The sequence below is a fragment of the Schistocerca gregaria genome, chromosome 1 (genome assembly GCF_023897955.1).
Source record: "Schistocerca gregaria isolate iqSchGreg1 chromosome 1, iqSchGreg1.2, whole genome shotgun sequence".
NCBI lineage: Eukaryota > Metazoa > Arthropoda > Insecta > Orthoptera > Acrididae > Schistocerca > Schistocerca gregaria.
The window spans coordinates 1,077,132,840-1,077,145,963 of record NC_064920.1 but is presented as its reverse complement, the minus strand read 5'-3'; the positions used below and the strand labels follow the sequence as shown (position 1 = coordinate 1,077,145,963).

The 13,124-nt window shown below is 44.9% G+C and overlaps 1 protein-coding gene across 1 annotated transcript in view; it reads left to right on the top strand.

Annotated features, from left to right (window-relative positions):
• The window catches only part of LOC126289098 (26S proteasome non-ATPase regulatory subunit 10-like), a 76,329-nt gene that overhangs the window by 18,482 nt on the left and 44,723 nt on the right, over positions 1 to 13,124 (top strand). Inside the window, exon 3 of the mRNA XM_049984900.1 lies at positions 9,597 to 9,642. Coding sequence (XP_049840857.1) covers positions 9,597 to 9,642 — 46 coding nt within the window. The remainder of the gene's footprint in view (positions 1 to 9,596; positions 9,643 to 13,124) is intronic.

Here is a 13,124-nt window from a genome sequence, read left to right as displayed (position 1 = left end):
GTAAGGATGGAGAGGGGGGGGGGGGTGCAGGGGAGGGGATGTAAAGGCCTGGAGAGGGGGGGGGGGGTGCAGGGGAGGGGATGTAAAGGCCAAGAAGAAAAAAAGATGGACTATGTAAAGAAAGTACAGAGAATTTTTGTCAGCTAACTTAGACGGTCGAAATTTGCCAGTATGCTACGGTGTTTCAACTCCGTTTTTCCACTCAGGAGGAAAGGTGTGGCTGTTATTGCAACGAGACCGGTAGTGATTCAATAAGAAAGGCCTAAATACAGCTGAAGCGGTTATTAATACCCAAGAGGACTAAACATAGGTGTAGCTGCCCCACCTAAAAGGTTGTCTGCATCTTCATCTTCTGCCTACCACGTCGGCATTTATACCTGAAAAGTTGTTAGCGTCAGTTCGCCGTCGAATCTGATAATCGTATGTCCTTTCATCAACTGTTCGCAGTAACCCACTCTCTGCCCTACCATCCTACTCCTAACACATCCTACTACCATTATACCATATCACGCTGCTGCTGATATTCTTGTATATAATCTGGCCAGAAGTCCTTATCTTCCTTCCATTGCACTTGCTGGCCCCCACTGTACCTGGACTGAGCCTTTGAATGTTCCTTTTTAGATTTTATATCTTACCTACCACATCCAATTTCTGAAATTCTACACTGAGAGTTGTAGAATGTTGGAAACAGCACTCAATCTTCTTCTCTTTGTCAATTCCACTTCCGCAGTCCCCTCTCAAAAACAGAAATGGCAGTCCAGTCCGAATTATTTTTATAATGGACATATCATCATGATGTCTTCGTCAAATGACCTATGGAAACATATCATGTGAAACACATTATGCGAACTTAAGCTTGTCCTGGCGTCTAAAATGTTGAAATAACGTACGAAAATGTAGCCGGAGGGCGCCTACGACAACCGCCGGTATTTCGACAGCTGTCCTAGGTGACCACCTCTCATTTTCAATCCACAAAAGCTACGAGAGATCACTGTGGAGGAAAATTTAAAATCTTGGAATGCAGAGCACGTGTCAAGGGATACGTTCAGACCATAAACGATAGCTCCACCGCACAGCGAATGATGAGAAAGAAGTTACCGAGAGTGAATATTAATAATCAGTGGCTGAGGTATCATTAACTCCATCCCTCTGTTGTTTGACCAGGGAGAGAGCAAGACTCCGAACACAATTTGAGCAAAAGCCTTCATCGCTATGTATGAAGCAACTAGTCAATTTAATCTCAACTGCTTCCTTATAACTCTCTCCAGTACCTGAAACTGCTTGCCTGAATCTCCATGTTTTAGTGTTCCAACGGCATATTTGCTCAGCTGTTGTGGGCGTCTGTGACGCTTGTGATCTGTACAGAGGCGCTCAGAAGTCTCACCAGTGTATGCCATGACGCTACTGCAAGGGAAACGACAGACACCCGGCTTCGGCAAAAGGACCTAATCTTAAGTGGTGGTCGAAAACCAGACTTCAGTTCATTTTTACGCAGAATGCGATCAATCCTATTGGAAATGCGACCTGCGTAAGACAAAAAGGCCGTATTGTTTCGTGTCACTTCGCTATTATCATCACTCACCAAATTCACGGTTGGTCGATCGCATAGCGCTTCTATGATCCGTCTTCACTTTCACTCTACTGACAAACTGTCGGTGTCTGAGACGACGTGGGCCGTACGAACCAAAGTAAGAAACACCCCTTCGCGTTGAATCAGATGGTCACAAATTTCAGCCCGTAGATGCAAGTCAGTGTATGTTAGATTTCTAGAGGTGGCATGTCCCAACATACCACAAACGTCCGTTCTGACTCATCCAGGAAGGGAAGGAATCCATTGAGATCTTCTTAAATCCGTTTAATTCTCATCTCCATGAGGCCAACAACAGTGGTGTCATCTACATATCTTAAATGAAACTCGCAGGTTTCAGTGCTGGCGAATCCCGGGCACGTTCCTTGAAGTCTTCCACGAACGGATTGGCGATAACAGGTGGCAATGGGCTACCCGTCGCAACTCCGTTTGTCAGTTCACAGAATTGGCTGAAAAGTAAGTGGAAGACAACACATGTCGAAATAAGTTCGGTAACTGAACACCAAACCCCACTTCAGTTAACCATAATTACACAGAGGAATACGAGTCAAAGAGAGACCACATCAAGATGCACTGCAGATCACAGGCATTCAAACGCAACGCCTCTAATTCCCTGTCAGATTGAGAACAACAAGAAACACTGTCCAACCAATCAAAACAAAATATTAAATTTTCGAAGTTCTTAAAGGGGTGATAACATGCCGACCTAACAGTGGGCTCAATAGAGTAGATGGATGGTTTGCTACACAGTAGGGCCGCCAATAGTACCAACAGAAGGCACAAGAGGAATCCCTGCCGTTGTGGATGAACGCACGACGTGCTTCTGATCACCTCAGTAGCATAAACAGGTAGTTTAAAAGCAGCCTGTTCAACAGGATATATAAAATAAACAACAGATAAACGCTTAGGTGTCAGAGCAAAATAAAAACTTGCCACATTACGGGTAAAGCTGCTTCATCTAGATTTTTCTACATGAGATTGATCACAGAACGTCGAGACGTAGTATTCGACTCTGAGACTAAGAAATGTTCAAACATCACTGGGCAGTTACAAAATGAAATTTCCAGACAGACCGCAACCAGAAAGCGCGGTACAGCCAGTCACAAGAAAATGTCGACGTTTTCGAAACCATTATTAAATGAGGCCGAAATACTTTCTGGGAAGCAAAATCCAGTTGTGATAAATTTCAGCCTGTAGATACAAGTCAGTGTGTGTTAGATTCCTAGAGGTGGCATGTCCCAACATACCACAAACGTCCGCCCTGACCCATCCGGGAAAGGAAGACATCCATTCAGATGTTCTTAAGTCCGTTTAATTCTCAACTCCACGAGGCCAACAACAGAGGTATCATCTAAATATCTGAACTGAAACCCGCAGGTTTCAGTGCTGACGAATCCCGGACACGTTCATTGAAGTCTTCCACGATTAGCGCGACTTTAGGATTTCAGCTTCCACTACATTTGTATTAACGGTGCTCCTTATTCCGAGGGGCGTATGAATGATGAATTTGTGACATGCAACTCCCTGTTTATTTGACAGCCGGTTGTGTTTATTGTGACCTTACAGCCAATCTGACATTTCTTAATCTTTGTTTTCTAATTTCGCGATGGAGAACTAAACCAGCGCGTCGCTTGGCACGATTAGTGGCTCACCCTAGAAGCACCGAAATCCATTTGCACGCATCAATAATCCAAGCAATAAATGGTTCAAATGGCACTGAGCACTATGGGACTTAATATCTGAGGTCATCAGTCCCATAGAACTTAGAACTACTTAAACCTAACATCACACACATCCATGCCCGAGGCAGGATTCGAACCTGCGACCGTAGCGGTCGCGCGGTTCCAGACTGTAGCGCCTACAACCGCTCGGCCACTCCGGCCGGCCGATATTCCAACACCCATGGAAAATAAAATAAAATAAAGTCAGTAGCTATACACTGAGGAATGAAAGAGGAATGAAAGATATTAAACTTTGGAATTACAAGAAATAGTCACAGCGATGAACTTTGCGGAAATTGTTCTACATACATTTTGGTATTCGATTGGTGACCTACGCCACACGATTAGCGTGACTTAAGGATTTCAACTTCCACTGCGATTGTATTAACGGTGCTCCTTATTCCGAGAGCGTATGAACGATGAATTTGTGACATGCAACTCTCTGTTTGCTTGACAGGGGGTTGTGTTTATTAGGACCTTACAACCAATCTGAAATTTCTTAATCTTTGTCTTCTAATTTATCTTTCCTTAATCCTTCGGCTTCCTTCTTAATGTGGTCGGGTGTTAGTGTGACAACTTCTCCGTGTCACAAGACACGTTTAGGAGGAAAACTGACTGACCACGTGCTGGCCCCAGGTGGTTCACTCTTAAGAACCGTGATTGGTGGCAGCGAAGATTAGTTGTGGGAATCACTCTTTTAAGACTTCCAGGGTAGCGTCTGACAGGAATACATTCCCCCAGCATGCCGCTTCGAGCAATACAGGGTAAACATCAGTAAGTCTGAGAAACTACAGGGAGGGATACCTGGCTGGGAAAGGAGAAAAAAAAAGGTTCTATGAACAATTGTCCGGAAATGGACGGTGTGCGTGAAACGACAACAAATCTTGCCGGAGCACAGCACAGAGCCGCGTGGCATCCACGTCAGAACAAATGTTCAAAGTGACCTCCATGGGATGCACTGCATGTGTTCACACTTGCCGGCCGGGGTGGCCGACCGGTTCTAGGCGCTACAGTCTGGAGCCGCGCGACCGCTACGGTCGCAGGTTCGAATCCTGCCTCGAACATGGATGTGTGTGATGTCCTTAGGTTAGTTAGGTTTAAGTAGTTCTAAGTTCTAGGGGACCGATGACCTTAGAAGTTAAGTCCCTTAGTGTTCAGAGCCATTTGAACTATTTTGTTCACACTTAGCATCATGAATTGCCAACTCATATTTGTACATTGGCTTGCACCATGTTGACAGGTCATTTGTCTTGAGCTTCTGCTAGCGTTCGTCTCGATTTCCTGTAAAATCCGGTCCTTCAGATCTGGTGCTCGCCAGTCCGTCGATTACCTGCACGTTCATCTGTCTGAAAGGAGCCACAATCACACAAACGCCCAAAGAAGACTTGAAATGTTGTGTGATGTTGTCGGTTTCTACGAGGGTATTTGTTTTGGAATAGTCGTGCTGTCTCTGGACCGTTTTCATCTGCTTGGCCGTACACAAACACCTCGGCTTGTTCCTGACACGAATACCGGACCATTCTGCTGCTTACAGTACATGGCGTCAATCAGATAGCCTGCAGCACACAAGGAACACATAAGGCACATGGTCAGAGGAACTTTCATTTGACAGCGTCACCTACCATGGCAACGATGCTTTTCTGGACGCATGTTCATAGGACATTTTTTTCTCTCCATTTGCAGTCATGAATCCGTTCCTGCAGTTTGTCGGTTTTATTAATGTTCGCCCTATAGAGTGTAACACAGTTTTCCAAGTTCATTCATCTCTCTCTTGATGGTGTCCAAAGACGGGTAATAGGCTGAGATGAAAGCAGGCTTGATCCGGTGTTTCTCCAGTAATACAAAACTTATCGACGACAATGAAACTGTAGTCCGCTCTCTGAAAATATTTTGTCCATGTGACCGATCTCCTACAGAAAATGTTTGAAAAAGGCCGCTGCCACTGATCTTGCAGTGGCCTTGCTCACTGGACTAGATACTTAGGGGTCGGTTCGCTGATGACAAGAGCCAATCAGAAACCACATCACGTGTGGGGATGAGGCTCAGAAAGATGTACTGCTGCTAACTCTGTCTGAGTTTGTGGCATGCTTTACAAGCAGAGAGCACCTTCCTGATGCCGTTGTCGTTGTTATGAAAGTGGAAGGTGGAGCACACTTTGTAGAGACACTTGTCGTGACCGTGATGAGCATAGCCCAGATAAGTGTACCACGTTGATTTGTTCACCGGTGCTTCAGGAGGTCACAATAACTACAAGAATTCGCCGCAGTTAGGAAGCCAAAACAGACAACGGCCTTGCAGCTGCGGGTACACCGGTTCCCGTCAGATCACCGAAGTTAAGCGCTGTCGGACGTGGCAGGCACTTGGATGGGTGACCATCGGAGGGACATGCGTGTTGCCATTTTTTGGGGTGCACTCAGCCTCGTGTTGCCAATTGAGGAGCTACTCGACCGAATAGTAGCGGCTCCGGTAAAAAAAAAAAAAAAAAAAAAAAAAAAAAAAAAAAAAAAAAACCGTAACGACCGCGAAAGCGGTGTGCTGACCACACGCCCCTCCTATCCACATCCTCATTGAGGATGACAAAGCGGTCGGATGGTCCCGATGGGCCACTTATGGCCTGAAGACGGAATGCTTTTTTTTACAGATTTCGCGTGAAATATCACTGTCCAACAGCTGTTTGGGATATAGCCTTACATTTTGTTTTCATGTCAGTGAGGGTATTCTCCTTGTGTTGTCTTGAACAATTTGCTTTGATGAAGTGGACAAAAAATTCTCAATCGCTGTTTTCTTCGTGTAAAAGAAACTGAAATAGTATCGAGAGAAGGCGAAAACACCGAAGTTTAGTAGGCCCTGACTTTCATTTTCACTCATGTTTATAACTGCACTAGCGTTCGCCGTATATCATTGTCGATTTCCACACTTAAACCTTATCTGCTCAGCTGCGAACAAATATCGGAACCATCTGGTCGGTTATGTGAACTGTTAGAGCCCCATTCTGGCTCAGTACAGAGCTTAAGGCAGTTGGATTCAGACCCCTCCCAAAAGACCTGCTCCTCGTACTTTAGACCAGACACAGTGTCTACAGCCCCTTTTCTGCAGTTAATCGCCGCTTCTTTGGCGTATCGTTGCAGGACGTGCCTGATTGGCCTCTCTCCCATGTGAATTATTCAGCCTCACTGCAGAAATTGCAAGAAGCTATCGGAAATTCACCTCCTCGGCAAGAGTAGTTTCCACTGGGAATGAACTATTCGTGGTCCGAATGGTCTTCCTAATCTGAAGTCTGGCATCTGGTCTTTATCACTCGAATTCACTAACTGAGAGAGATCCGAGCACTCTTGTATCTATTACTCTGTCAACGTACAATATAAATGTAATCCACAAAAACACAAGACAGCGATAAAACCGAAAACAAAAAACAACACCAGAATACGTTTAACGATAGTATTGTAGTTCAGAAAGGCGAGAAGTGCATACAGTCATCAGAAACAAAATTCACACAACTTTTATAGCAGCAGGATATTCATCAGAAAAATGTGGACAAACCTTAAACGAAGAAATGAAAAATAATCCAGTGAACAAAACCATCATCATGAGCTCCCAACAGCTCCTATGAGACACATTTCATGCGTTTCCAACCAAGTTCCTAAACCAGTAAACCAAGTGTACACAATGAAGAATCATATGGGCCCAAAAAACCACAGATTTATTCCACAATACCGATGAATATTCTGAATTAGAAAGCTCTTTATAAATAGACAATGGGAAAACACTTGCTAGACAAATAAGCTCACGCTCTCACGCCAGTTGCCAGACAGGGTGTTCTCACATACTAATCATCTGAATTCAGTGATTCTTGATACACCCAGCAAACTAGAAAGTCACATCCAAAGGGGTGGGTGAATTTCAAGCAAAACCCTAAGACTTCTCCAATTCTTCGCCAAAACCACACCGTAGAGAAACGTGAAGAAACGGAAAAACAAAGTGGAATGAACATGTAACTACAATTTTGTTTCACTATAGGACGCAACCGATGTCAAAATCTGAATAGAAAAACAAATCAGATCGTAACCACAGCAGTGACGACAGGGACGGAGAAGCACCTTCAGGTGTACTGTATGAGACAGCGCGAAGACAACCTTCGTTTAACATCAATACAGATAACTGAAACGAAGTATGCACTGACGGTGCTGTGTGCAGCCTGTGGCTAGTTTGCGCTGTTGGAATATTTGCTATTGTAGTGGTGGGCAGTCGGATGTGAACAGCGCGTAGTGTTCCGCAGTTGGAGGTGAGCCGCCAGCAGTGGTGGATGTGGGGAGACAGAAGCCAGAGTTATGAGATGTTAATATGAGCGGACGATCTGGACGTGTGTCCGTCATAAAAAGGAAATTTGTAAAGATGGATGTGATGAATTGATATATATGATGCCTTTGGAGATTATTAAGGTAAATACATTGTTTGTTCGCTATCAAAACCTTTCATTTGCTAACTATGCCTATCAGTATTTAGTGTCTTCAGTAGTTAGAGTCTTTAATTTAGCTGGCAGTATTGGCGCTCGCTGTGTTGCAGTAGTTCGAGTAACGAAGATTTTTGTGGAGTAAGGGATTCATGAAAGGTATAGATTATTGTTAGTCAGGGCCATTATTTTGTGGGGATTATTGAAAGTCAGATTGCGCTGCGCCTAAAATTTTGTGTTTCAGTTTAGTATTGAGCAGAATAAGTAAAGAGAGAAATTGCTGAGTACGTTCAGTTCTGCTCAGTTGTTTGAAAATCAAATAACGTAAGAGGTTTACCAGGACTGTCATTTATAAAGTTTTTTTAAGGGGATGCTACAAAAGTAAGTCATACGGTTAGTACTGCACTGATGGTGGAGAACACACACTACCAACAACAGGGAACACGCGGATCAGTTACGGTGATATTATAGTCTGTTGCATTTCGTGATTACGCACACAGTTTGGAGATTTTACTACCAGTGTATTAGTGGAGGTGGAGAAGAACGCGAAACAAAATGTGTTGCACATATAGAAGTTACGAAAATCTTTACCCGTTGCACAGCACAACAAACTAACATACGGCCACGTGTCTCTACACGGAAACAAACTGGAATGGACTTCTAAAGTTAAACTGGTAATTTATAGAAAGACAATAAGCAAACGTATCCGCGACATTTTAAGCAGCGGGAGGAGAACTATGAAAACATTTAATCCTCTTATAGCACCACTGAACTGACTTACGCGCACATGTTCTAGTATACAAAGTGCAATGAAATCAGGCAATCGAACAGAGAAAATACAGAAAAAAATACAATGAGTTGCAATCGTGACCTTGCTTGACATCACGAAGTAATGTTTTGCGCAAAGGCACCCCAGACTCTAGTAGAATGCGGTTGGTGCTCTGTGACCAGTTACTGAGTGGCAATATGTAGTAATGGTAACACCACCAGCTGCGTTTTATGGTCTTGCCGGCCGCGTGGTTCTAGGCGGTTCAGTACGGAACTGCGCTGCTGCTATGGTCGCAGGTTCGAATCCTGCCTCGGGCATGGATGTGTGTGATGTCCTTAGGTTACTTAGGTTTAAGTAGTTCTAAGTGTAGGGGACTGATGACCTCAGATGTTAAGTCCCATAGTGCGCAGGGCCACATGAACCATTTTTATGGTCTTATTTATAAGCAACCCATTGCTGTGTTACAATACTCAGGTCTCTCGTCGACCCTGGCAGCTAGCCAGCTGACGCCATACGCATCACAGAGTTAAGAAGTTTTGTGGACGCCGTGGACCTCCTACAAAAGCTATGGTGATGATTCCCGATTTCATCGGGATCGAGTAGAGTCATAGCGGTGACCTGAAGATGGTTTATTGTAACACCAAAGCGAGGTGCTCATAAATAAAGGGAGTAAACGCAACTGATGGTGCCGCATTTATTGCATAAAAGCTATTACTTAGCTGCTGCATGGAGAATGCAGGACTATCAGTTCAGAGTACAGTAATACGGAATTCATCCACAAATATCATTGTTTGCTTATTTAACTGGAGAAATTACAAGGATTACTCGTTGAATACAGAACCACTAAAGTTACTTCTATCGTTATACTATTTTGGATAACTTCCTGAGGAATCGACTGTTAAAGGAAATTAAGGAAAGAACGTCTGATTCCCTTCTCAGGGTTTTTGAGCCAACAAATGGCAAATTCTTTAAGTGGTATTATTAAAGATTTGCTGCTGTTCATCTGTGATATCAGTTTGACACTGATGTAAACGTTCTGTGACGGACAAAACGCACCCTCTGTTGCAGCCGCAGCACGCAGCCGGCCGCTGCCTGATCAGCCAGAAGGAGACAGGTATGCACGAGGCGAGCTACCGTCGCCTGTTGCCCAGTTCTCCACGTCTGTGCCTGTTTCCAAGGCTGCAGTGTTTGCCTCTGCGTGCCTTTACGTGTGTCTGCGATTTAAAATAGCTATCATTCGTGGCCATTCTTTTGGAGTTATCACAAAGGGAGTCCCACGCGGTTCAAATTTGGGTCCTCTGCTGTTCCTTATTCATGTGAGTGACCTCTCACTTCACGTTCAGCAAGCAGAAGTAGTATTTTTTGCAGATGACACGAGTGTTATAATAAATCCCATTGCAGAAAAAAAAGCTGAATATATTGTTAAGGATGTCTTTCAAAGAATTATTAAGTGGTTCTCAGAAAATGGACTCTCACTTAATTTTGAAAAAACTCACTATATCCAAACTTCCTGGCAGATTAAAACTGTGTGCCTGACCGAGACTCGAACACGGGACCTTTGCCTTTCGCAGACAAGTGCTCTACCATCTGAGCTACCGAAGCACGACTCACGCCCGGTACTCACAGCTTTACTTCTGCCAGTATCTCGTCTCCTACTTTCCAAACTTTACAGAAGCTCTGTAAAGTTTGGAAAGTAGGAGACGAGATACTGGCAGAAGTAAAGCTGTGAGTACCGGGCGTGAGTCGTGCTTCGGTAGCTCAGATGGTAGAGCACTTGCCCGCGAAAGGCAAAGGTACCGTGTTCCAGTCTCGGTCGGGCACACAGTTTTAATCTGCCAGGAAGTTTTATATCAGCGCAAACTCAGCTGCAGAGTGAAAATCTCATTCTGGAATCACTATATCCAGTTCTATAAACCGAATAGGGTCATACCGACAAATGATGTAGCATATGAACAGGGCTCAGTTAACAGGGTAGATTTCTCCAAATTTTTAGGTGTTCACATTGATGACAACTTGAACTGGAAAAAGCATATCACTGAGCTTCTCAAACAATTAAGTTCAGTTTCTTTCGCTGTTCGTATAATCGCTAGTCTTGGTAAGAAACAGATGAGCCTCCTAACGTACTTTCCATATTTCCACTCAATAATGTCTTATGGAATAGCGTTCTGGGGTAACTCACCCCTGAGACAGAAACTGTTGATTGCACAAAGGAGAGCAGTGAGAATAATTAGTGGTGTTCACCCAAGGACGTCAAGTGGGCATCCATTCAAGGAGTTGGGTATTTTAACTGCCCCATCAGAGTACATATATTTGCTAATGAAATGGATTATAAATAATCCATCTCAATTCACAAAGAACAGTGATGTTCATGCGTACAACACTAGAGGGAAAAATGACCTTTCCTATACGTTGTTGAAGCTGTCAATTGCTCAAAAAGGAGTACACTATTCAGCAACAAAAATCTTTGAACATTTGCCTATCAACCTAAAGTGTATGGCACGTAACAGAAAAGTTTTAGATCTAGCTTAAAATCATATCTTTTAAACAACTGCTTCTGTTCCATGGACGATCTGCTGTTTCAGAACTGGTAAAAAAAGTTGTACCTCTAAACGTAGCTGCATGTGTAGAACTAAAAATTTCGGTGACATTAATATTAACACTTTTCATGACTGTATATACACTCCTGGAAATAGAAAAAAGAACACATTGAGACCGGTGTGTCAGACCCACCATACTTGCTCCGGACACTGCGAGAGGGCTGTACAAGCAATGATCACACGCACGGCACAGCGGACATACCAGGAACCTCCGTGTTGGCCGTCGAATGGCGCTAGCTGCGCAGCATTTGTGCACCGCCGCCGCCAGTGTCAGCCAGTTTGCCGTGGCATACGGAGCTCCATCGCAGTCTTTAACACTGGTAGCATGCCGCGACAGCGTGGACGTGAACCGTATGTGCAGTTGACGGACTTTGAGCGAGGGCGTATAGTGGGCATGCGGGAGGCCGGGTGGACGTACAGCCGAATTGCTCAACACGTGGGGCGTGAGGTCTCCACAGTACATCGATGTTGTCGCCAGTGGTCGGCGGAAGGTGCACGTGCCCGTCGACCTGGGACCGGACCGCAGCGACGCACAGATGCACGCCAAGACCGTAGGATCCTATGCAGTGCCGCAGGGGACCGCACCGCCACTTCCCAGCAAATTAGGGACACTGTTGCTCCTGGGGTATCGGCGAGGACCATTCGCAACCGTCTCCATGAAGCTGGGCTACGGTCCCGCACACCGTTAGGCCGTCTTCCGCTCACGCCCCAACATCGTGCAGCCCGCCTCCAGTGGTGTCGCGACAGGCGTGAATGGAGGGACGAATGGAGACGTGTCGTCTTCAGCGATGAGAGTCGCTTCTGCCTTGGTGCCAATGATGGTCGTATGCGTGTTTGGCGCCGTGCAGGTGAGCGTCACAATCAGGACTGCATACGACTGAGGCACACAGGGCCAACACCCGGCATCGTGGTGTGGGGAGCGATCTCCTACACTGGCCGTACACCTCTGGTGATCGTCGAGGGGACACTGAATAGTGCACGGTACATCCAAACCGTCATCGAACCCATCGTTCTACCATTCCTAGACCGGCAAGGGAACTTGCTGTTCCAACAGGACAATGCACGTCCGCATGTATCCCGTGCCACCCAACGTGCTCTAGAAGGTGTAAGTCAACTATCCTGGCCAGCAAGATCTCCAGATCTGTCCCTCATTGAGCATGTTTGGGACTGGATGAAGCGTCGTCTCACACGGTCTGCACGTCCAGCACGAACGCTGGTCCAACTGAGGCGCCAGGTGGAAATGGCATGGCAAGCCGTTCCACAGGACTGCATCCAGCATCTCTAAGATCGTCTCCATGGGAGAATAGCAGCCTGCATTGCTGCGAAAGGTGGATATACACTGTACTAGTGCCGACATTGTGCATGCTCTGTTGCCTGTGTCTATGTGCCTGTGGTTCTGTCAGTGTGATCATGTGATGTATCTGACCCCAGGAATGTGTCAATAAAGTTTCCCCTTCCTGGGACAATGAATTCACGGTGTTCTTATTTCAATTTCCAGGAGTGTATATATCTTGTAATCTGACTTGTTCCACATCATATCGGTAAAATAATTATGAAAATGATCCACGGAACATCACATAACTAAACTAAACTAAAAACATACCTTACAACAAGTTTGTTCACTTCTCATGAGGCTCAAGTAATCTCTAAATTGAATTGTGTTTATTAGCAAATCAGTTAGCTCTTAATAGTCATGGAAGAGCCAAGTTCTACGCAGTTTCATAAATTCTTTTGACTTTGCTTTCTCTAAGTCTACAAATGCTAGAAACGTAGGTTTGCCTTTCCTTAATCTTTCTTCTAAGATAAGTCGTAGGGTCAGTATTGCCTCACGTGCTCCAATATTTCTACGGATTCCAAACTGATCTTCCCCTAGGTCGGCTTCTACGAGTTTTTTCATTCGTCTGCAAAGAATTCGCGTTAGTATTTTGCAGCTGTGAATTATTAAAGTGATAGTTCGCTAATTTTCACGTCAACACCTGCTTTCTTTGGGATTAGAATT